This window comes from Cyanistes caeruleus, chromosome 6 (assembly GCF_971803275.1).
Source record: "Cyanistes caeruleus chromosome 6, bCyaCae1.hap1.1, whole genome shotgun sequence".
NCBI lineage: Eukaryota > Metazoa > Chordata > Aves > Passeriformes > Paridae > Cyanistes > Cyanistes caeruleus.
Genome location: NC_141706.1, coordinates 11,300,790 through 11,326,506, shown reverse-complemented (window position 1 = coordinate 11,326,506; position 25,717 = coordinate 11,300,790). Strand labels below are relative to the sequence as shown.

At 44.1% G+C, this 25,717-nt stretch overlaps 1 protein-coding gene across 1 annotated transcript in view; it reads right to left on the bottom strand.

Annotated features, from left to right (window-relative positions):
* The window catches only part of SLC6A5 (solute carrier family 6 member 5), a 29,940-nt gene extending 23,710 nt beyond the window's left edge, over positions 1–6,230 (bottom strand). Inside the window, exons 1-7 of the mRNA XM_023928809.2 lie at positions 6,195–6,230; positions 4,479–5,006; positions 3,326–3,464; positions 1,946–2,077; positions 1,463–1,636; positions 683–824; positions 136–268 (exon numbers count right to left, since the gene is read on the bottom strand). Coding sequence (XP_023784577.2) covers positions 136–268; positions 683–824; positions 1,463–1,636; positions 1,946–2,077; positions 3,326–3,464; positions 4,479–4,985 — 1,227 coding nt within the window. The 5' untranslated portion in view covers positions 4,986–5,006; positions 6,195–6,230. The remainder of the gene's footprint in view (positions 1–135; positions 269–682; positions 825–1,462; positions 1,637–1,945; positions 2,078–3,325; positions 3,465–4,478; positions 5,007–6,194) is intronic.
* Positions 6,231–25,717: the final 19,487 nt, after the last annotated feature.

Here is a 25,717-nt window from a genome sequence, read left to right as displayed (position 1 = left end):
GGAAAAAGACTTAATTTATACTTAGTCAATTACTGAAAATATTTGCAGTAATTCATCCCTTAAATAAGAGTGTGAGTCCCTAAAAACCAGCACCATACTTTCTTGTGAGTATACAATCACAGATTTTGTTCTTACTTTTCCTGATGACTTGATTCCTTTGGCAAGGGAGGCATAAACAATCACCCAAGCTAGGAAAAGAGATAGTGCCAAGGGCCATCTAATCTCACCAGGATATTCAATCCCTGCTGAAATCTTCAATACAAAGTACCTAAGAATAAGGAAAAAAAAAAAAATTTAAATGGGGAAAAAAAATAATGACAGCAACCACAGGCAGCAATTCAGCACAAATTCCTTTTTTTGTTTTGCCTCAGTAGTTTCTCTAAATGGTTCCAGTGATTCTTACCATGTATTATTTTATTTATCTGCATTGCAGTAGTAGATAAAACTGCCGGGCATGGACCAACACCCCCAACACCCCAGCTGCGCTAAGCACCACAGGAACAGAAAACAAGTAATCCAGTGTTTGAATTCAGCTCTCATCATTCCTAAGCACAAAAAATGAGCATAATTTTCTGTCCTTGACTACTGTATTTCTGATTTTCCAAGCCGTGATTTCTTGCCTGTTCCAGTAGATTTTTACAGAAAGAGGAACATAATTTCTCTAAACAAAGAAAGATCTTACTTGAAGTATTCTTCACTCCCACTGACAAATGTTTTGTTTCCTTCCCTGGTGAAGTTAACCATGGTTAGGTTTGGATAGGCACTCATACAGAAAGTAGAGTTCTTGATTTGTATTTTTGGGTGGTCACCAATAATGCAGGAATCTAGGAAGAAATGAGGTGGGGCAACAGAAAAATAAAGTGTAGAGATTTTTTTGTTGTTGTAAAATTACAAGAATCATTAGATCACACCTAATTACTTGAACTTTTGTCCATTTCCCGACACCTTTTACAAAAGGTCGTTAACTAGGTTTACTTTATCCGTTTTCATGTCACTGTGTGTTTGGGGCCGTTTGCAGAAACGGTTTTTGTTTTTTCATTAAAGAGGAGCTTCTCTAAAGACAAATAATTGGTCTTTAGCAGACACTCCAGGCTGCCAGCTGTGGTATTTTGTTGCCTACAAAGAGTTTTTCTCCGGGGGAGAGGGGGAAAAAAAAAGAAAACGGGAAGAAAAATCGGCATTTCTTTTTAGCATTTAAATTGACAAATCTAATTTATCCTTGGTAAGGAAAAATTTAAATAAAACCAGAGGGAAGTGCCCATGAGATACAGATCACTTCAGAGTGGTTCGGGAAGAGGTCGTTCCCCAGCGCAGGGAACCTCTCCCAGCCGCGGTCATCCGCAGTCTCCTCTGGCATCTCCCAGGGGCGCAGCTGAGCCGCAGAAAGCTCTGGAAAACCACCAGGGCCACAAATTTTAAAATATAAATAAATAAATAAGAGTATAATCATAACCCAACTTACCTAGCAAAAGTTTGTTTTTATCTTTACAGTCTGGCGTGTTCCAGGGGTTGTTACAGGAAGCCCAGGGGAGCACGGGCACAAAGGAGGCGAAAAGGTAGAAAAGTGTGTAGCACAGAATAATATTGTAATATATGGCTATCAGGACCGAGATGATCAGCATGGCGATGCCGCAGCCTGTGGACAGACAGGAGAACAGGAAGAAAAGCCATTAATGCGGGCGGCGGCGGGAGCTGCGGGGCCCGGAGGCTGCAAACCATCAGCTTCCTCTGGCACAGGGACAGGGACAAGGACAGGGACAGGGACACCCTCGCCGCGGGTGGGAGGCGGCCACCAAGGGCCGCGCAAGCTGCGCGCTGAGCGGCCGGACCCGCGGTGCGCCCGTGGCATGCGGCGGAGCGGGGCTCAGGGAAGCGGCTGAAGCCATGCAAGAGACGGAGTGCAGGTCATGCTCCCCAAAACCGGGCCGGCGCCTGCTCCGCTCACCTTGCAAGGCGGGGATGGCTTTCCAGACCGACACGGGGCCCTGACTAGCAAACTGCCCCAGGGAGACTTCCAGGAAGAAAATGGGAATCCCAGCTAGAGCCAACATCATCAAATAGGGGATGAGAAACGCACCTTGGGGGGCAGGGGGAGAGAAGAGAGAGCAACCTGAATCACCCCGTGATACTGGGGACAACTTAGTCAAGACATTTTTCTATTAAATTTTTTCAGTTTGTTATCGATTCCCGGTGTCGGCACCCTCGACGGGGCAGGAGGAAGGGGTGGGGTGGGGGGTTGGAGATGGGGGTCAGCTTTCTACATTTCCAGCGTTTTCTACAGACAGTAAATATTCAAATATTCATTATTGCTAAATGAGTATTTAACACCTCCCACTTAGAAGTTTTTACGTGTAAAATTAAAAGGAAAAAAAAAAGCTCTCAATTTAAAAGCTCTCAATTTAAAAATAGTTCTTTAAAATTGTCTCTTCCCTCACAGAAAACAGCTCTTACGGGCTCAACATAACTGTTTTCGATGATCACAGCACCACTATCCTCTGCTGAGAGACCTTCCGAAGACGGAAGGGATTTACAGCTGCAAGGGTTAGAATCCAGTAACATCCACCGGTTCTCCATTTCAGTAAGAGCCTCTGGTAGGAGAACCCCTGCAAATAAATTTCTTCTTCCCCTTGTAAGCTATTAACGGCATAGCCCCTCTTCCAGCTTATCCTCTCCTCTATTCAGCTGATCTACATTCACTATTTTCAAACGATTATTTTTCAATCGGATCATGGAGAGATTTAAAACAATATCCCCAAACCTCTCGAAGTAAAGGAATATCTCCACTCGGGATCAAAGGTCCTCTTGTCACTATCCCGACTCTACAATCCCTCCTCTTTCCCCATCCCACCGACTGCGGATTCAGACCCGACTGTATGTAACTGAGGCGGGGGGGTTCCGGAGCCCTGCCTGTGTAATCGGCATGCCTCATTTTCCTCTCTCTCAGGCCAGCACCAATTGCAGGTGTTTTTAAGGAAGGCGCTACCATTTAAGGAAATCTCGTCAGGGCTTTCTTACTTTCAGGGGTGACCATAAAAAACAAACAAACAAACAAACAACCCCCCCCCCCCAATCCCTCCCCCGAAAAAAAGCCCCACAAAAATAACGAAAAAAAAACCTAAAACAACCCCAAAACCCAGGCAGATGTTTCACCAAGTGTCTGATGGTCTGTAGATGCCCCCGCACCTCCACTCAGCCCGGGGCTGGCTGCCCAGCAATAGGAAGCCGCCGGCCCCGCTTCCCTCGTGTTTCTCCCCGCCAAAAAGGCAGGGACTGGTTCAGACCCGTACGGTACTGCAGGTAGAGAGACAGGAAAAAGCCATCATACCTCCCCCATTCTTAAAGGCCAGGTACGGGAACCTCCAGACATTTCCCAGCCCCACCGCATAACCCACCATGGAGAGGATGAAATCCAGCTTGCTAGACCAGTTCCCTCGGGCTTTATTCTCGTCCCCCACATCGTCTTCCTAAAAGGCGGGAAAAAAGGAGGGGCAGGGGGAAGAGAGAGAGATGGTAAACCAGACACTTTAGCAAACAAGCACGGCGGTGCTGCCGGTTTCACCGGAGGTAGACCCAGCGAGCAGCGGCCGGGCTGGGGGACCCTCGCGGCCCCCCTACCCTGTAGCCCCTGCCGCCGCTGCCGGGCCTCTCCTTTATTTAAAGAAACAAAACAAAACAAAACAAGAAAACCCAAAAAAACCAACAAAAAACCCCCATGTCTCTCCACAGAGTGCTTGCGGTGTGTCTCCCTGCTTCTGATTCCCCCGTTGCAAGGGAGGTCACATCGCCTCCTCTAGGGGTGGAAGCCCTCGGTGGCCCCTGAGGGTCCGCTCAGGACCAACCTCCAGTTCCCAGTACATCCAGGAGAAGGGAAAATCGCTTTTACCGCGCGAACAGCCCCCACACGCCACCACTCCGCTTCCAGGGTAAATGTGGGACAGTGGCAGTTTCGGGAGAGGGAGCGGCACCTTTCCGTCCTCGCACCACCGGCGGTATTCCCTCCCGGGGACCTTTTATGGGATTGGGCTGAATTATTTCGCCCTATTTTTGGTTACAGTGTCCGAGGCAGTCCCCGGGGGACTGGGCAGGAGAAGAAGCCTGAGGAGGCGAAGGGGAAGGCACGCTTCACGTCTGGGGCTGGGGACAGGGCCAAACCTCATGCTGAGGTGTGTAAGGACGCGCGCACCCGCGCACGGCGAGTCAGAGCCGGGCTGCACCTACTGAGGCACGGCTCAGTAATCAACTGGAATTACACAGGACGCTCGTTTGCACCGCTCTTACATAATTAGCGCTCGCCAGCACTACAGCACTGAATCTAAGATCCTCTCTCCCCTTCTTCCTTCCCTCCTCCCTGCGACACAGCCCCATCCCCGACTCATCTGCACCTGATTTTAGAACTTCTACCCCAAATCGGTGCTGAGTGGAAAAGACCTCCCACGAGATGAAGCGGAGGAAGGAAAACCTGTAAGGAGACAACTCACCCCCACCACTCTGCCAGGAAGAACAGCAGTGTTGCCATCTGTGCCCAGAACCACGGTACTCTGGCTCAAGGTCACCCAGGAGCCCTTGGCGTTGTTTTGCTCCAGCGTGCTCTTACCAAGGCTCAGAGCAGCGTCTCCGTCTGTGCTTTGCAAAGCGGGAATTTTGCAATAAGGGATCTCAGCTTGCCCGGCGATCCCTGTCCCGGGGCTAGGCTTGCAGGGAAAGGTTTCCACAGATTCCCTCCGGAGGGTCGAGTTGGCTTGCACCGGGGTGCTGCTGAGCTTACAGATCCCGACTTTGGTTCTCTCAAAATCATTTAGTTTCGCTTCTTCGGAGGAAAGTGTTTTGCTCTCGTTCGAGAGTGACTGGGGAAGCCTGGCCGTGGCGGCGGGGCCTTGCGGAGGGGCGTTTTGCGGCTCATTCTCGGGGCTGATTCTTACAACTCCCGCACCTTCGTTGGGTCCGGGAGCCACCGCTTCGGGATTGTTCACAAGCTGCTTGCTCATGTCCCTTTGACTGGCGTAATCCTAAAATGACAACGTCACATATTTTACCAAAAGCAGAAGAAGAGAAAAAAAGTGTTGGCACTGCGGAGATAATACGAATTTTTGTCCACGTGCAGGGAACGCATGCGCCAGAAGACCGGGCTACAGGAGTGTTGCAGAATTTCGAGAAGCCACGGCTTGCCTGCTTTCCCTCCCATTCAGCGTTAATACTCTGGAGGGAGAAAGAGTGTGGTACACAAAAAACCCCCCACCCCAACCCTCACAAAAAGCCCCAAACAACAAACCTCAAACAAAAAACAACACCAGCATCTGCAATCCTGTAATTCAAGTTTAAATAAGAGTTTCTACAGCACTGCGCCTCCAGACCTCGTTAGATTTCACATCACGACTGTAGGATGCTTCCTTCCCTACCACCAGTGTAGAAAGATTCTTTAATTTTACGCCCCATTTCCTTTCTGTCATTCAACAATGCACATCGACTTTTTTTTTTTTTTTTTTTTTTTTTAATATATATGAGCAAGAGACGAGCTGCCCTGTAGGCAACCGGGGTTGTTAAAAAACAAGTGAAATAGTGCTGGTAAAAATTTCTGAGCTGGCGCTTCAAAGCCCATCAGCAAGAGAGTGAAATGCAAAAAAAGAAAAACCCAAAACATAATCTCACCGCCACAGTGGGATAAATGCAGTAGCTTTCCCCTCTTCTTTTTCTTACGTTTTCCACTCACATAATGCTAAACATTTTATTTGTTTCCCCTAATCATTAAATAGATTATTGACACTCCCACACTCACTTCTACCTTTCCCCAGTTTAAAACCACAATTTAAAATGTATCTTTATTTTATACATTCAGCAACCTACAGGTGAATCCTACCTTTTCCATCAGTTTAATGTTACCTTTACAAATACCCTTTCCCTTTTCAGAATGTCTCACAAAACTCCCCGTCACCTTTTCCGCCACAAGTTTACTCTCCATCGTAATCCCACTCGCCCGGCACCAGGGCTAAAGTCTGCAGGGTCTCGATGACTAAATGAGTGCATTTTTGGCTTCCACCGCTTTCCCCGTGCTCCCCTCCTCCCCCGCAGCATCCCTACCCCGTCCGCGGGAGGCTCCGCGCTGGCTCCTCCGGCAGCACTGCGGACAGCTCCCTCTCCACCACCGCTCTGCTCCTCCAGCCCTTCTCGGTATCGAAGAGAAGAAATCAAGCACTTACCACGACTTAAATAGCCACAGATCGAGCCGATTGAGATGAAAAGAGCAGTACAGGCAATTGACGGACTGGATTTTGCCCAGTTCAGAGCAAAGCTTTCTATACTTCCCTGGGAAAGACTGGTTTTGCGTCAGTGCATAGCAAGGTGCCCTTCGTGTGACATTTTCTTGATAATAAGAGTTTGATAAATCATTACCCTTGGTTTCAGATTTTAAAGGGACACCGAGAAACCGGAGAGCCGGCTGGCTGTCACTCACGAGGCATTGCGTGTTCCCTGTGACTCATATAGGGGCTGATTACTAAACCAAAGCCAGCCGGAGCACGGAAGAACTTTCTTGCTGATAATTAGAGCGAACATGTGAGAAACGCGTATTACTGCACCCTAGGCAAGAGAGAAATGGGGACAGACCTTTCATTTCTACTCCTCTTCCTCCTCCCTCTTAGTGTAGTGCAATCCAGCTCCCTTTTTAAAATCTGCATTTCTGCAGTCCACAGATCAGATGTTGTAATAGCTTGTTTCTATATCTTATGAATTTATATATCCATATACATGGAAATAAAAATAAAAACATTATCAATTTTGTGTCGAACCACATATCTATACACCGAGTGAGAAGTTCACTATGTATGAAGCACACAAATATATTTATATTCTGTCTTTCTTGGTTGCATGAAATTGCATTGTATCGTCTATTTTTACTATGCCTCATGGGGGAAACTCCAGCTAAATTTAAACGATACAAGCAATAAAGCAAATTTCTCTTTCATCAAAACTGTCTGAAGAGCAGTTAAGTGGTAGCAAAGACGACGGCAGCAACCCTGAAGTTGCTGGTGTTCTTCCCTCACCCATCAAAGCATTTATGTTTTATTACTGGGGGAAATTATTTGTCCATTAAAAGTCAGGTGTTAACTGAGAATCGTTTTTGCAACTAAGTATTTCACACCTAATCACCTCTTGTAGGTATGATTTGCTACTTGAAGGGCTTTCTCAAAGATTTGTTGAGCACAAGATAATTTTGCTCACGTTGACAGAAAAATGAAAAGCGCATTGGCAAATCGGGATACTCCCTACGCAACCTTCCAGTTGTTTCAGCGTCAGCGACGCTGTTCATCCGCATAGACCCTGCTGGTGTCAGCTTCTCCGGAGAGTATTTCACATTTTAGCGTAAGCGGAGTGGAGCATGCGCCTAGCAGGGGAGGGGAGGAGAGGAGGGGGCTGAGCTCGCCAGCCCCGCACGCGTTCCTTCTGCGTCCTTGCTTTTACGGGTTACGAGCGTTTGTTTCGGCGGACGAAGTAAATAACAAATTCTCAGGGGCCAGTCACTGCTGCAGAGCCGCTGACTGCAGGAGCGGCCCCCCCTGCAGGGACAGGGCAGTTTCGTTCCAGCGCCGGCGGCTGAGCTGCAGCCCCGGCTTCCTCCGCCACAACTCGGCACTGCGGTGGCAGCTGAAATTCACTCGCCACAATTATTGACAGCCCCACGGAAGCCGAGGAGCTGGGGGCCAGCAAAGCAGAACGGCGAAAATCGGTTTTCGCCGAAAAGATCAGTCAGTGTCGCAGCTGAAAAATGCTTTTAGCTTCCAACAGAGCTACAGAGCACGTTCGCAGCACAACTGTCGTTAAGTTGAAATGTTGCTTCGCACATCTTCGAGCATAGTGGTTACCTATACCATATGTATATAATTACTGTGTGCACATACAGATATTTACACACACACATATACACACACACACACACACACACACACACACACACACACACACACAGAGTCTGTAGATTGTACGTTCCTGATTTTAAAGTCACTTTTCTGCCTCTGTTCTACCATGCAGAGCACCAGCCTGGTCTCGTGGGAGGTGTCCCTGCCCATGGCAGCAGTGGAGTGGAGATGCATGAATTTTAAGATGCCTTCCAAGCCAAACCATTCAATGACTACATGTACTTTCCGCGGGTCTATTTAGAAATCGAGGGGTGCTTATAGAAGGTGGCTTTAGTAAGGAGGGGGAAAAGCTGGTGGTGCTCTGCAGCATTTCCTTCTCGAGGCAGCTATCCTCCAGCCGCAGCCGTGCTGACCTCCAGCTTACATTAATGCCTCTAAAGGCACGGGCCGAATTAAAAGCGTCAAGGCGGTTGTCCAAGAGATATTTTGGTCGGGAAGACCCCTTAACATCTTCTAGAGTCACTGGATTGGCTTAATTCGTTTTTCCAAAAATCGGAAATCTCACTCTTCACGTTCTTTTCCAAGCTATATTTTTGCTTTCTCCATCAGCGTTGAAACATGAAATCGAAGTTTCACCCCTGACAAAAGGGAATCGATCTCCTTTACTTTCTGAAAAGTCAAGAGCACCTCCCTTTCCCCTGTACCCCAGGGAAAGCTCTGGCAGGGGCACGGCTGGAGGGTCGCACTGGGCACTGGAGTCAAGGATCCATTCTTGGTCAAGAGGTAGACCCACGGAGAAACACGGCTCGGTTTTCAAACATTTTCCTTTGTCATACCCATCCGTGGCTGGCTCTCGGGGCCACGCAGCAGCTCCCTACCGCTCCTGCCTTCTCACACGTAATTTGGGCTGGAGATACCCTCTTTGGTCCAAACTCGGAATTTACGGTTCTTTTCGAAACCAAACCAACTCCCTCTAATGTAGGGGTTTAGCACCCCAGTTAGCAGCGGTCAGGTTCATTCAAACGATTTTTCTGAACTCCTTGTCCACGGTCCCCCGGAACGCCTGTCCTGCAGGCGAATTATCCCCACAGCCCACATCGGGTACCAGGAATTAAGGAAAAGTAGCTGTCTGCAGCTCACACCGAACACCACCCACGCCTGCCTGCCTGCCTGCCTCCCTCCGGACAAGTCATCCACACTCGACGTGAGACTGTTCTGCCTGGAGGGATGCCTATTTTCTTCCCAAAGGAAATAGCTGGGAGGGACGGCGGCTGCTCCAGGGCGGGGATCGTGGTCTTTCCAACAAAAGGGAAGACAGTGCTTCTCTTCCCCGAAGGAGACCCTCGGGACCCGTGGGAGCGGTGCCTCCCCCGCAGGGGAAGGGCTGCCCGCAAAGCGGCCCCCTCCGCGGCCGGTGGAGCGGACGAGCGAGTCTTAATTACTTTGTCAAGGATAAAAAATAGTAATTGATTAATTTCTCTCTCCTCGCTGACCATCTTTCCTCTTCCTCCGCCCCTTCTTTACAAATAAGCAAATACACGAACGAAGGCTGTGGAGCTGATCCTCCGGAGGAGGATCTGGGGCTGTATCCGACCCCCGGCCCCGCGGGCTCCAAAGGTGTTTTCTGCCTCCCTCGCCCACTGTTCCCTCATCAAAGGCACTTTCCTGGCTTTATGCCGCGTTCGTGCCGTGGCTCAGTGGAAAAAAACCAAGTCACGACAGGTGCAAGCGATGATATCTCTCCACAAGCACCCCAAACGCGCTTACGGGCACCCATGCAGTTTTAATTCCTGCGCTAAAATCCCCCTTCCTGGCTTCTTTATGACGGAGTTATGATGCAGCTACTGATCTTAAATCTTTCTCCTTGCTTCCCGCTGGAAAGTTTGTCTAAAAGAACCTGCACCCCTCCTCTATCCTTCCTCCGCTGGTCTCTCCCATGATCCCAAGCTGCAGCCTTTCCGACCTCCCCAAATGCCACCCTCTGATGTCACAGCCTGTCCCGGGAAGCAACTTCCTCAGCACATTAATCCATGCACCTCGCGGGAGAGGAAGTTTCCTTCTTCCCTTCTCTCCTCGGGCTCTTTTATTTGTTGATGTTTTTTCCGGCAGGGAAATTGTGGCAAATCCAGAGAAAACGCCTTTGGCTGGAGTTCTCCATAGCGGATGACCATTTACACTCTTTTCTCCCTTAAACCTAAAAGGCAAATACAATAATGAGGCTGAGGATGAGCATGAGGACCCTGGGGAATGTCTTTAAACATCCACTTCAGACTGCGATTGAACAGCCTAAAGGCAATTAGATCAGAGATGTTAAATGATAGCTGTGAAATGCACTGATTCCATCCAGACCAAGGACCTTGTGGATCTGACTTGCAGTCAAATGTGGTTTTCACGTGATTGTGCCCCTTCCATGGGGAGAGGATGCTGAATTCAGGCAAGTCCTCAGCAAGCGTAAAGGGCTCTCACTGCACTTCAGGAGTCCAAGAAATGGGCAGGTCTCCATCGGTTCTCTGGGGTTTCACAGCTTTCCTCAGTGAATAAACCTGCCCTCACCCAGGGCTTGGGGATTTTGCAGAGAAATTACGGTTTTGGATAACAGGGAGAAGTTATTATGTGTGTAAAAAGTGGTATGCCTTTTCTTAAAACCACAAATGGTCTTAAACTATAGTGATATAGCAATCCATAATGCAAAACCGATGCCTTGAGAAGGCTGACCTAGAGAGAGTTAAGAATAAAGTAGGTATTTATTGAAAGGCCTTAAAGGACACACCTTGAGCAGTTCAAGAGCCTGGCCAGGGCCACACCCAAGAAGGACCTAAAAATGATCACAAAAATGGACAACTGGTCGAGAGGTCTCTATATTTTTATAAGTTTTGGTCCATCTGCATATCAGGGTTAATTGTGCAATTACAGCTTCAGGTTATGAAGTCCCATCCTTCTTGTTTTCTCTCTTCAGTTGTTTATGCTTTTGGGCCTGAAACTTCTATTGTCCTTGGTATCAAGCTAGGAAAGGAATTGTTTTGTCCACCTACTCTGTGAAGAGAGCTCACTAACACTTAATATGAAGCTCAAAACTACACACAGAACATGAAAATTATGAAAGTTAAAACTTAAGGCATCAAAACCAAGAAAAATATTGTATTCACTCAGCTGAGTTACACACATACATGAGAAAAGTAGATGTCAATAAGCTGGACCTTGCCAAGGGACACTTCACCTTTGCAAAAAATTGTCTAGCCTTAATTCCACTGAGCAGTTTTCCCATGTGAAGAGCATGGCTCCTTTTTTAAGGCAAAGATTCACTTTACCAGGCTGCAATATTTTGCCTCTCTCAGTTAATTATATTCAAATAATGAAGAGACTGTAAAAATCTTTCAACTGATTTCTTATTTTTTATTTTAATGTTTGTGTACCTGTTATTTTCATCCTGTGAAATGCCCCAGGCTCATGCTGTTATTTATTAACCCTCCTGTACACTTTCCAATTGCCTTAACTCACATAACTCACTGGATGGCCCCTAGATTTTCAGATAACTATCAAAGTCTGGTATCCTTATTGTAAAAGGAGTCAACCCTGAGAGGTTTAAATACTTCTCTGGAGACCACCATAAATAACAGAATTAAAAGAGAGGGGGATCAGGTGGGGGGAAAGCAGAAGCATCTGGAGGAAATTTCTGCACCACTGGCCAGGCATTTATGCTCCTAACAGCTATTTCCTCCAGATATACATGTTTCTTCATTTGTCTGCACATTTGCCTTAATCACAGGGCATAATTTCAGTATAGGACATAATAATCACAGCTTTGAACTTTCACTTTGCAATAGAACAGGACATTAAAAAACCCCAAAAAACATATATTTAATGAAAAAAAAAAAGACAAGCAGATGCTATTTAGAGCTCTAAGTAGATTTCCATGACTTACCCGTAGGCAATCAAGTCAAGGATATCTTTTTCTTGTGCCATAGTGAACTCCAGACTTAGCTTAGCCCAGTCATTGAATTTAACACATCCTCCTCTTCAGGTAAAGTTGCACCTGTCCTTACATTGCAAACAAAATAAAAATACAACTCTTTGACATAGTGCTCAAAACTGGATTAAGAGCAGTAGTTTCTCTACAAATAAATGCACAATAAGTTGTGTCAGTAAAGAGAACAGACAGGGAAAACTCCTTGAATCCATGCTGGGTCTGTGCAGGGAGAGCTGCAGAAGCACACCCAGGAATGCTGTGCAGAGCAACCCAAGTGCTTCTGGATATTATCAACCTTGTCACTTTATCTCAGTCTCAGCACAAACCTGAGAGGTGGGATTGACAGGGCTGTGGCAACTGTGGGACAGACAGGCTGGAGCAGCAGCACATCCTGGCTCAGAATGGCAGCAGACTCGATGCCAGATGGAAATGGACAGGGAAACAGGGACAAGGAACTGAACATGGGGGGACATTCGGTCACAGCACATTCACAAGGAAGGTTCACCTGCAGAAGAGTGCTCAAACCACCTGCAGAGGTGGGTCTCTCTGCTTGGCACATTGACCCAGTATTGAGCCATCAAGCATCAACTCAGCTAAATTTCAATATTAACAGAGATTAAGTCTAAACAACACTGCCTGAAAAGAACAATTCTTCAAACTGTGGTATCTCGGTCACTTGTATCATGTAAACTTACCACATGTCCTGATCAGAAATTTGGAAAAAAAAATCACAAATATCAACAAATGAAAGTTGATTTTCCAAGCAGGTGTCCTGTACACCACAAGTACTCACCCCACAGACCAGATTCTAGCAGATAGCCAGTCCATTTTAACACCTTTCACTCTCTGCCTTATTCACTTCTGATTGTTGAGTCAAAAGGAAACATCACAGCATGCACCTCTGTGAAGCTGTGTGAACTTTCTCCAGGGCCAGCAACATTGACTACATGGTCCCATTTAAAGAAAGAAAAACATAATAAACATAGTAATGTACCTACTTCAGTGTTTCACAAAGCAAGTCATAGCAGCCATTTGGATTCTGATTGGGGAAAAAAAAAATGAACAAAACTAAACCTTAAACATTTTCTGTGGTTTCTCATGGGAAATTCTAATTCTATTTAGGCACATATTCTTCACATTAAATTTCTTTCCTCTTTCACTGTGAAAGGGGAAAGCCCCCAACACAGTGAAGTGGGTATGGTGATTGTCAAACAGAGATGACAAAACTGTGGTCCCTCTGTCAGCATGGAAAAACCCCACCCTTCATCTTGCAGAGAGCCAGTTGAAGAAATCCATTTGTTCAGGGTCAATAACCCAGCATTGGGATGTAAGCCTAAATCAGTGAGTGGTTTGTAGAACATTCATGGGCAGTGAACTTTTCACGCCATAAGTTAAATCTAACATTATTTTGGCTGAAGAATAAATGTTAAGGGCAAAGTTTCAGCTACAGCTTCTCTCACTGGGCTACCTATTTGGAGGACATTAGTAATGACTCCCCTATCTGAATTGAAGTGGTCCCAGTATACTTGGAAAAGCTGTGCAGGAATATACTGGTGGAAACATTTCCAGCCCTCCTCAGCAGAGTGCCAGTGTAAATCCAGAGAGAGCCCCTATCCTGGGGTCTGAGCCTTAGCTATGAGCGTGCTGGGAAAGCCTGCACTGTGCAGCTGGGAACATCCCTGTAGCCAAGGAGCAGGAGATAGGCATGCATTACACAGCCACTTTTCAGCTCCATTACACTGTCAGATGGCTCATAGGGGCTGTGGAATCGCAGCAGAGAATCTGGTTTACAGCTGTACATGTGGCTGTTACTCACAGCCCCCTCAGCTGTTTGCCAAAGCTCCATAATTCCACAGTGTCTGCACCTCACTGAGCACAGAACCATCTCTGTAACCCCTCAGTGCTGATCTGGTCATGCTGAAGTAGTCCTGACTTGCAGCATCCCTTCAACTTTAATTCTGGAGAGACAACTCTGACATTGCTCACAAGAGAAAAACTTAAATATCCTCGGATGATCTGCGCATTCCACTTAGGGTATTTGGTTTCAATCAAAGACATTTGAGATTGAAAAAGCAAGTAAGCTTCTACCAGTTTATATAGTGAAATTAAGCTTAACCATTCCCTTGGGCATAAATTTCCAATTAGAGTGATACTGTTCTCCCAAGATACAAACAGGATCAATTGTTTAAATGATTATTCTGTTAATTCCTATGCTTCATTCTCTGAAATTCTGCACAGGTTCAACATTGAGTTCCAAATATACTTAATGCCTTGGTCATAGGAAAAATTCAAGGTGATCCACTATCTGAGATAATGGAAAACCAAACTCTGACTTCAGTGTCAAGATCGTTTTCTTATCAAGATTCTCAGCTCACTCCTATTCTTGTCAGTGAGATGGTAAGAGATGCAAAAAAAGGATCACCAGAGGTACTTCAGTCATCAGCTTCTCCCAAGTACCTTTTTCATTTTGTCTTTCTTTACCGTTTCCTAATAAAGCCCCATTTATCTAAGACACTCAAAACATGCTTTCCTATCACATTGCAAAGAATTTAACAAAATACAGCTAAATACCATCATTACTCTTTTGCAGTTAAAGAAGCAGACAAACAGGCCCAGCTTAGGCAGGCAGTGATGAAAGGGAAAAGAGAGGAGTTGTGTTCCGCAGCTGCAGAATCACATCCAAAGAAGCTACAGCTACCAGGAACCAGCATGGGACACCAATGAGATGGGCTTCTGCTCATGAAACCATTTATTCAGCATGGGAACAAACTCAGATCCAGAGACAGAGAGCCTCGAATAGAGAGAGGCAGGGTGATGGGTTTTGAGGGACAGAACCAGGGTGGAGTTCAAGGTCAGGGACCACTAGGAACACAGCAAGGGAGAAAGCCCTGGGGCTCAAACCCGATCAGAATTCCTGGGGTGCCCCCCATGAGGGTCTGGGGTGGGACAATTCTTCCTGGGCTCACAGGGCCCAGCCCCCGAGGCAGAAGTTCATAATTCACACTAGCCAGGCTTTACAGCCACGCCTCTCACTTTAACAGTGCTTATCTGAAACTAAATCTTTGTCTCCCCGGGAGGCGGGGGGCGGGGGACACCTCATAATCCAGGATGATGTGAGACTGGAGTTTAGCTCTGCTACAAACCCCCAGGTGACTTCAGGCACTTCGCTTCAACTGGGAATTTGAATGAGCATGGGCAGCAACCTCCATCCTTTCTGCTCCTGTTCAGCAATACCTCCTCTGAGATCAGGTCTGATTCCAAGGACTCCATCCAGTTTCATATCCCTTTGTGTGACCTCGCAGTAGCCCCCAATAGTTTCAGATAAAAGCATTTAGGTAACAAACTTTAAAACCTATTAGACATCTTCATTTTAAGCAAAATCAAGAGGATATGGTTATGCTGGCAGCCAGAAGGAGGTTTCATGTGATTAAGCAACTGAACCAAGAGAAAGTGGTTAAGTGCCAGACTCAGACCAGCAGGGAATCTGAATTGTTTATTCAAAGAAACAAGCTGGTTTTATACACTTTTTCAAGGCACAGAATTTCCTTGTATGCTAATTCTCACTACGTGACCTATCACACATTGCCATGTCAGCAACACTTTCTTAATGTCCTTTTATGGGATGATCACACACTGCTCACCTGCTCATCTGTCAGCTTCTGGCAGTCTCCTTTCCATAGAGCTGTGCTGTGTGACACCTCCTCCTGCCAAGGTCAGGCAGAAACAAGCTGCTCTGTGCTGCTCTGTGCTTCTGCAGGCACATCTCACATCCCGCAGCTCAATTTTATCCTCTTTCCACAATTCCCTCTTTTTTGTTTTATACAAACAAGAATCATGAGACAAAGCAATTCCAATTTATTAGAATATGTTGGTCCCACCACTTGAACCAAACAAGCTCCCTCAGCTACCCCACGAGCTGATGATGAAGCCAAAGTAACCAGGGCTGGTTGGATCACTCTTGCAGGTACCCATTATGGAATGGAATCTGTGGAAACACAAGCTTATCTTTGCTACCACGCTAAATAAGCTTGTGATTAAAAAAAATGTTGTTGGAGAGTGGTTAGGTCATTCTGAATGCAATTCTAAAAATTAAGAACATATAAAGCTTTTGTGGGGGTATATCCCATCCCTGCACTCCCTCTTTTTTGTTTTAACAACTGTAACATGAATATATTTCAACCTATTAAATTCAGGACAGGGTTTAACATAACATGCACTTTTCTTACTATGAACAGCAAAACAATAAATTTAATAAAACAACAAGCACCACTGGGCAAAAATAAGCAAGATAATAGAATCAGCTGCCTAAGTACTTTACCATCACCCAGAGTCTGCAACTGCTGGGGAGCCTCATTTCACCATGAGGACTTGGGAAAACCTTTTCCAGACACGGTTTCCAAGTTTACTTCAAAAGGAGGTCCAGCTTTTGGAAGACCAAATCAGCAAGTCGAAATGACTAGGTTACACTTTCAGTGCAGAAACACCTGGGTCTGATGGCTTACTTCCCTAACCAGCCAGGACCAGGGCTTGGCCAGGGCTCAAGCCTTGACTGGAAGGGCTTCCTTAAAATACCTATAAGCAAACTTTTATTAATATAACCAAAGGAATACATGTAAATAACATTAAATAATTATCTTACAACTAAATCCCTTTATAAAAGCCTTTTCTATTAATACTATCTGGATCCAGAAATATGCTACAATCATACAGCTAACTTTAAATTTCTCTAATAAGCAGTCATTTAGTGAAAATATATTGTTAGTTTTTAACAAAAGAAAAAATGACTTAACAATACCTAAATTTTCCAATTTTCCTTCACAGAAGAGATATAAACCCAGACCTGGGACATTAGAATTATATTAACATTAACTCCTCAAATGGTTTCAAAAGATAATGAGCCCTTTTAAAAAAGGCAGAAACAGGTGGCTCACTGACACAAGAGGCATCTGTACAAAGAGACATCCAGAAAATAAGATTTCTCCATTTCAAACACCCCAAAGCAGGCCCTCAAAGTTTTATGAATTTATATTAATTCTTAAGGTTGATTTTGGTTTGTTTTTTTTAAAGTGTAAAGTTTCATGTCCCTTGCTCTTCCCTACCCTAAAATAACAGCCTCAGCCTACTCCTTGCTTCCTTAGTGTTCAGCTTTTCCAGGTTTCTCCTTACATTTGTTTATCCACACTCCCCATTCCATCTTTTCCTGAAATATGCCCCAAGACACTCATACATCACTACCTACAAACACAAAATAAAATGCAACTTCCAAAGAATTTAAAGACTTTTGAATGGGGTTAGAATCAATCTGTGCTAAGTTAGATGCCTACACGCCTTAGAAATTTTAAAAATCCATCTTAATTCCAAACAAAGCTTTACAATGAAACTTGAAATAATATAAAATGTTCTCCCTCTATTTTATTATTTTAGATATCTGTCTTTTTAAAATACATGTAATAGCATGAGCCAGAAAACTAAATGTGTAATTTTAGTTTGAACTTAGCAGATTTATAAGCAAATCAGTTTACTGGGGCTCAGGGAGATGGTAGTGCTATCCATTGCAACTGTTTTGTTATTATTTAAACATATTAAAATATAAGTCAAAACTCACATATTTTAAGCATAATTCTAATATTTCATCAATATGATTGCCATTGTTATTGCACTCTTCATTTTAATATAGCTATACCTTATGAGGTTTACTTTCTCTGCATGATTTTATACTAAAGTTTGAAAAATCTTGTTTGGTGATTGGGTGCTTGACAGGCACCATTGGCTTGGTGTGCAATATGGTGATTGATTTCCTCTTTCATGCACCTCTGTATATGTGTTCTCCATTTCAGATGCTATAAATGCAAAAGAATCTTAGAATTTTTAAAAGACAATCAAAAATAGTCATAAATAGAAATTCTTATACATAATAATTTTTAAAGTAATTGTGATACTCTAACCCAAACTTTCAGTTTTTTCCATGGGAGATGCTCCTAATATTTTAGTAAATGTTTCAACTAAAAGGAATAATTTAATACACCTTTGTCCCTTGACAAGGTATGAGGCAGGGGTTGTGATTACTTCCAGTCCACCTTGCACAGTTTCTAAGAAAATAAGACACTGCGTAAAACTTTTTTTTTTGGAGCCTGAACATTTAGGACTTTACTGAAACTTGGCAGCCGAACATCTCCAGTGCCCTTATTGCAGAGCTGTAACTTTTTGGATTACAGCTACTAGTATGGTGGTTCATTGAGTGACACTATGCAGAATCCTATTAGACATTTTTATTTCCCTTCTCCTTTTGTTATTCTCGCTGTTTAAAGTGTTTTGAGACTAACCCCTCAGTTCTCTTCAAGCTGACACAAAAATCTAAGAGAAGCCTTTTGTTCACATACCTGCATTGTGACAATAGCATCTCTCTTCAATCATAAATCATAAACAAGTTTCTTCAAGTGCTGCAGTCTGTTCCAAATATAAAGGATTCATGGGTATGGTTATGCACCCAGTTTGTTAGAGGAGGAGTAGGGAATGAGGCTTTTCAACCTTTCCTTTCCTTCTTCTCCTCTGAATCGGTTACATCACTATTGGAGAGTGTTCAGTTTCCCCTGAATGTTAAAGAGACCATCTTTCTGGCATTTAATCTGGTAAGTTTCCTCTATACAGTCTTCAGCCTCTCTAGAATGAGGGCTGAGATTTCTAGAGGGACTGATGAGACCCCAGAACCAAGCATGGAAAATCCTGAGTGGGGTGGAGAATGGGAGGATATGGGCCAAATCCTGAAGGAATTTTCTGACCCTGTAGGTTGGGACTTTACACATGAGCAAATTCTGAATCCAGCTGAGGTGGGGAGATACCTGAAAGAGAAGTGTCAGGATAATTCCAAAGAAAAAAATATCATTGCAGTAAGCTGGGCCCTGGCATATGCTTACCGCACATTGCTGGATACTGTAGGGCAGCAGACAGGAGAAAGGGGACAGGGAGAGAAAATCATCCAGATCCTCCTGGAAGCTGGTTTTGCCATCAAGAAGAGCAAAGTTAAGGGACCAGCTCGTGAGATTCAGTTCCTGGGGATAAAGTGGCAAGATGGGCGGTGTCAGATTCCTACTGATGTCATTAACAAAATTACAGCAATGTCTCCACCAACTAATAAGAAGGAAACACAAGCTTTCTTAGGTGCCATAGGGTTTTGGAGAATGCATATTCCTGAATACAGTCAGATTGTGAGCCCTCTTTACTTGGTCACTCGGAAGAAGAATAATTTCCATTTGGACCCTGAGCAGCAACAAGCCTTTGCTCAGATCAAGCAAGAGATTGCCCATGCAGTAGCCCTTAGCCCAGTCAGAACAGAACCAGATGTGAAGAACGTGCTCTACTCTGCAGCCGGGATCCATGGTCTGTCCTGGAGCCTTTGGCAGAAAGTGCCTGGGGAGACTTGAGGCCGACCATGAGGATTTTGGAGTAGAAGCTACAGAGGGTCCGAAGCACATTACACCCCAACAGAAAAAGAAATTTTAGCAGCCTATGAAGGAGTCCAAGACGCCTCAGAAGTGATTAGCACTGAAGCACAACTCCTCCTGGCACCCCGACTACCGGTGCTAGGATGGATGTTCAAGGGAAAGGTTCCTTCCATCCATCATGCAACCAGTGCCACATGGAGCAAGTGGATTGCTCTTATCATGCAGCGCGCCCGTATTGGTAAACTGAACCGACCTGGATTTTGGAAATTATTACAAACTGGCCTGAAGGTGAAAATTTTGGTCCCACAGATGAAGAACAAGAGGAAGTGACAAGGGCTGAAGAAGCTCCACCATATAACCAGCTGCCAGCAGAAGAAACACGCTACGCTCTTTTCACTGATGGTTCTTGTCGCGTCATAGGGATGAACCGGAAGTGGAAAGCAGCCGTATGGAGCCCCACGTTGGGCGCCAATGAATGTATTTGTCCTGGTTTAGGGCAAATTTGGAAGAAAACCTCCAGTGGGGCTCCCCCCGGGAAGCAAACCCACGTGGCCCTTTTCCCCCCACCCCCCGACCGGTTCGGGAAGAGATTTCTCTGAGAGAAGTGGAAAAAACCTGTTTATTTCACAGGCACAGCACTACCCAGCACAAAAATGAATGATATCAAATTACAAAACCTCTTGCCCTTCAGAAGAGATGACAAACTTCAGAGGGTCTCTTTCCTGGGGGTGTTCGCTCTGTTATCAGTCCTTCTGGCGCTGGAAAACGCCGCTGCCCAGGCTGGGCTCCCGGTAGTCCACGGGTGCAAGCTCCTGGTGCTCCCCCAAGTCCCCAGTCCAGAGCAGGTTCGATTCGTTTCAGAAAAGGGAAAGAAAACAGTCCAGGAAGACCTCTCTGCTCTGGCTAGTTGGAAAGTCAAGGCGATCTGTGTCTTGTTGTCTGTCTGTGCTGTAGTCAAAACTCCCGATGCGGGGGGAGCAAGTACAGTCTGATAACAGACTTGGTGCTTCTTTTCCACTCACTTTTACTCTCAGATGGAATTTTAAGAATACAGAACCTGTGTCTGGGTTAGGTGGACGAATGGGGATACAATTTAACATCATAATCAACCCAGGACAACATCCCCCTTTATTTGCAACAGAGAAGATGGATGGAAAAGACATTCAGTGAGATGATATCCTTTGAAGATACTTTCTGACAGTGGAAATATTTTCTTTTCCATTCTGCCACTTCATCATGGGTGTAGGGCTCAGTCAGGTGAGACAAGGTGGGTTGAGCTGCCTTTTCCCCACTCCAGTCACCGACATGGAAATCGTCATGGGGATGATGAGCCAGAGGGTCAAACCCCAGACAAGTTATGCCTTCCCAGATATCTGTAGTATAACCACCTGGACCAACCAATTACTTCAATGTCAGTGTTCTCATCTGTCCTATGTCAGAGGAAATTTTTCACTGCTTTACAGAAATTATTAATTATAAAACTGACAACACAGAGATATCTTAGATCTAGAGGATGGCTCCTGCTTCTTTCTACCCAATTTGCTAATCTTCAAGCAACACATCATTACTCAACTTTGAGCAATAACATTTAGACAGACAAATTAAATTGATTTTGATGTCTGGAGACTTTAGCCTGAAGAATTTCACGGAACTTTGCCATATATTCCTTCCTCCAACTTTTTCCTGGGATTGACAATTATTAGTGGTTATTCTTCAGGCATAGAGGAAACAAGTCAGTTTGGTCTGCAGCAGGTAGAGGAACAAATTCCAGTTACCACACAGCACTGATCCTGAGGGAAAGCAAAGAACCCCTAAGAAAGTGAAGGAAGATACACACACTTCAACCTTCAGACAATCATAATTTGGGAGCAGGTGTGAGATTCAGGGAAAGAAACAAAAATAGCCAGAATCGGACTGGAAATGAATGTACCCTCCTAGGACAAGCACTAATAAGGTCTGCAAAGCAGAACTGTTTCTTCTGCAAAGATGATCTGAAAGCTACCAGCAGCTCCCGATATCAGCTGACAGTCAGCAGTGTTCAAAAGGGCTGATCCAGAATCTCTAATTTTTTATTTTTTTTTTTTAGGCCAGCAAGGCCACCACAACCTACTTCAAAACTCAGATCTATATACAGCAGGCAGGAGGACTTGAGCATATGCCTTCCCCTTGGATAGTCACAGGCAGAAAAGAGGGTCATGTGCATGCTCAGTATTTGCTTTTGGTGTGATTATCACTGAACATAGAAGCACAGAAAGCTCATATGTGGAGCCAGAATGGTATTAACACCCATAGCAACATGATATTAACCTCCATGGTTTATTTATCTCTCTCAAATCCCACACAATCAGAAGGAAGCAATCTAGAGCAAACTGTAGTCCCTGGAATGCACTGCAGAAAGATGAAATGTCACCTGCACCATCTCTCCCCTGGCCGTTCATCAGATCCACACGTAATGCCCTGCAAAAATCCTCCAAGTGACAGCTAATCTCTCTCCCTTCTATTTCCATGCTACTGAGCATGAAAAATAGCTTCACAGTGAGAGCTGCAACAGGATGCAGGGAATGAGGAAGAAAGAGAAATATGACCTGCAGAGGCTTCTGTGAAGCACAGGAAAATGTAATAGGATCTCATGATGTTTTCTTAAACCATACACTGCTCTAGGTTGAGGTAATTACTTTACCAAGTTGCAGGTAATTTTATTGCCTTTTATTGATTTTCCTGTCACCTACACTCTTGTTACCAGCTAGGATTATGCATTCCACTCCATAATTCAGCTTCGTGTCTAGACAAATAGATGGCTAACCCCATCTAAGTTTTAATTCCTTATGGAAGACAGGTAGAGGTGAGGCACTCTGAAAAGAGATTCTGTATTTAAAATATTTCATGCAAAAAAGCATGTGGTAGATCTACCCAGCACCTCAACCTCTCTGGCTCTCCACCACACCACCTTTCCTAAGAGACTGGTGAAATGTTGTTTAGTGCATAGCACACATCAAACAAATCAAAGCTTCATGCTTGATCACTTTCCCTCCTCCCCAAATAATAAAAGCTGCACATATCAAACAGTGAATGCGGATGGGGAAAGATGTTTGAAAAGATGTATTTGACCTCTTCCAAAGGATCGCTACACTTCAGTATTTTAAAAATATAGCCAACAACATTAGAATATGCTGAAGACCAGATTTATTGGCAATGACCTACTGAAAACAAGGTTTATTAGTAATATATTAGCTGGGCATTTTGACTAATGGGGATGGCTTCATTTTGATCTCAGTGCTCTAACATGAGGTACAAACACAGGAATTTATTAAAAACATTCAAGTACAGAGTTGTTTCAGAGGAGCAATGACAGAACTCAGGAAAAGCAACCATATCCTTGCAGGCATATCAAAGAGTAGCGTTTTATCAAAAACCTAATAAAATACCCTGTAAGTTCTTCAAAAGTCTTTTCTTAACTCTGTAGACTGTCATGACAATTTCTTGCTGGGAATAAATCCATGCAAGCAGAGAAATGGTGGGACTGGGGTAACAGCTCAGACATTCCACTGACTGAAGCAAAGTTTTCCGATGTCAACCACAAAAGCAGGCTACAGGATCACAGAATCATAGGATTGTTTGGTGTGGAAGGGACCCTAAAGCTGATCTTGTTCCTTTCCCCCTGCCAGGAACACCTTCCACTAGACCAGGTTGCTCCAAGTCCCATCCAAACTGGCCTTGGACACTTCCAAGGATGGGGTATTATCAAATTTTCTGGGCAGCCTGTGCCAGATGATGTTATAATATTGATTTTGTGGAGGTTTTCCTGCTGACAGCTCTCTTACCCACTTTCTTCAATAATGTCTCATTTACTTCAAAAGTAATTAACTGTCACATGGATGAATAAATCAGGCACAAAACATCTGATTCAGAGAAATAGTTCTCTGTGAAAAGCACAGAATTCCATTAAGGGATGGGCTCAGCCACAGCCCTAACTCCATGGTGTATTCCTTAGCCAGATGTTGCATTTAGGTTTCAAGTTAAGAATTGACCAAAACAATGGATTAAAAGGTGATCTGAAAGCCATGAAAGATGGAGTATTTACTCCTGCCCTCATACTACATCATCTGCTTGTGGGGCTTTTTTTAACATAGGAAGATGAGGAAAAGCATAACATCTTTTAAATATTAAAACATAGATCAACCTGTTCTAAAGAAATGACCTTCAAGAAGTCTTAGAGTTTAAGAGGAAAATATCTTAAATTATCTTTCATTTAAGGCACTACAAAGGAGATTGCCTCCAGGTTTTTGAGGAGCTTGCATTCAGAAAGGCAAACTTTTGTAAAAATATAAATCTCAGTTTCATCAGAGCAATAAAAACAAAAAAAAAAAGAAAATTAAAATTCCTAGTCACTTCAGAAAATTTTGTTTAGAGCTGAATAGTTTGATAATTAAAGAAGGAGCTTGTAATTTTTACCTCTATATCCTCTGGTTTTGACAACATTAAACGACCTTAGTTAACGAAACTACCTCTCCTTCAATTTTCCTGAGCTGGCAGTCTGCTTGTTCCCTGCTGCAGTTTGCTGTCATTTGCAAATGACGTTGGTTTGTTCCAGGTGAGAAGTTCAAAAGACTGGGGATACCTGTCCTCACTAGGCTGCTCAGTCCAGGTCATTGTCACCTGGCACCCTAAAGGAGGTCAATGTCACTGCAGAGCAATGATAACAGCATTATTTCTACCTCTGAGGACACTACATAACATCTGTTATTATCTAAGCCAAATCCATTTTGGGGTCTCCACAAACACAAGGGCTATGACTGTTCTAAAGGCACAATGAATCCAAAATTAACATCAGTGCATGTAGGCTCATGAGGCAAAAAACTTAACTTGGCACCACTTTTTCTCCTCAGTGCAAGGCTTTGTACTAATTCCCAAGCAAGCAGTACAGCACAATTTAGCATCTGAGTCACAGAGAAATCCTCCTCCTCCTCATATCCAATTTTCCAGTTGAGTAGCCTTTGTTCCAAGAAAGTCCAGTGCTGTGACAGGAGTCAATATTATTAAGAAATTCCCTCTCTTCACAGCTCCTCTCTTTGCATAACCCATCAGAAGGTTAAATCAAAATTCAATTCTACTTACTGAATCCTACTTGTATTTCAGGCTTAATAACCAAAACCATCATTACCCAAAGTGGATCAACACTTCTTCAAGGGAGTGAAGTGCCTCCCAGAACCTTCAGTCTTCTGGTGTGTCTCCCACCAGCTCACTCACCCTAGCACTCTTTCTTTCATCCAGGCAGTCTGCAACACTCAGGGAAACAGAAGCAAAAGCTGCAATTCTTACCAAGATTGACTTTATAATGAAAAGTACTGCAAACAGAGAGCAATGGTTCTAAAGAGTGAAGCCAAGGTGTATTAATTCGTTTGGACAATACTGGATGTACTATGTCAATTTTACAGCTTTTAATTTATTTATTTTTAATTCTAATCTATGAATATCATCTGCTCAAGAGGTAAGCAAATTAAATCAGGTGTGGTGATCCCAAGAGGAGCACACTTGGCACAGATTATATTCTGGTAGCACTGGCATTATGTCCAGAAAAAGGGTTTTCAGCATTTGCCAGATGTGGGTATCCTCTGAGTACTTGAATCACCCACACCTTGTTCCTCACTGCACATTACTCTGAGCTGCAGATGTGATCTCTTTCAGTTAATGCAAGTCACTTTGGAAAAATCCATCCCTTCTTTTGTATGGGAAGGGATCATGTACTAGGATGCCAGAAATCTAAGAAAAAAAGCCCTGAAAAAATGGGTATCCCCTGTTTCACCCATTTTTCCTTGAAAGAAAACAAAGTAATTTGAAAAGCCTCTCAAATCACCATGTGAAGGGAGATTATTTTAGCATCTGCTAGTTGAATCCAAAGAGAATAATTTTGTTTGGGTTGTAGTTCTTACTTGTGAAAGGTTAATTTTAGCCAGTTTGCTTTCCAGGAGACATATTTGCTATCACTCTGTTTGCTCTGATATTTTGAGTAGTACCCAAGTGGAAAATAGAATTAACATGTTGAGTAAGCTTTATTCCTCTTTAATTTGTTATTGCTGTCATTAAGAGTCTTTTATTTTACTTTGGTTAATTGTTAGAGGAACAGCAATAGAAATGTTATAAATCCAGAAATCGATTGTTTCATGGTAGAGGTTTTCCATGGGATGAGTGAGGCATTTTCATTTACCATGGAGAAGTTCAGAGAGCATTGGAACCTGGAGGCATCAGTAATTCAAAGAAACCCAGTAACACCATTGCCATTCAGAAAGGGATAGAAATGAAGTTTGTTTCTGTTTTCATATATGGGAATTAGCAAAGCAGATAAAAATTCTGAGCCAATTTGTGGGTGCCAGGAAACAGACATTTATACATTACATTCAGGTGCTGAAAAAAAATGAGCTTTTTAAATATCCTATTAATAATTCCTGTGTGCATGGTAC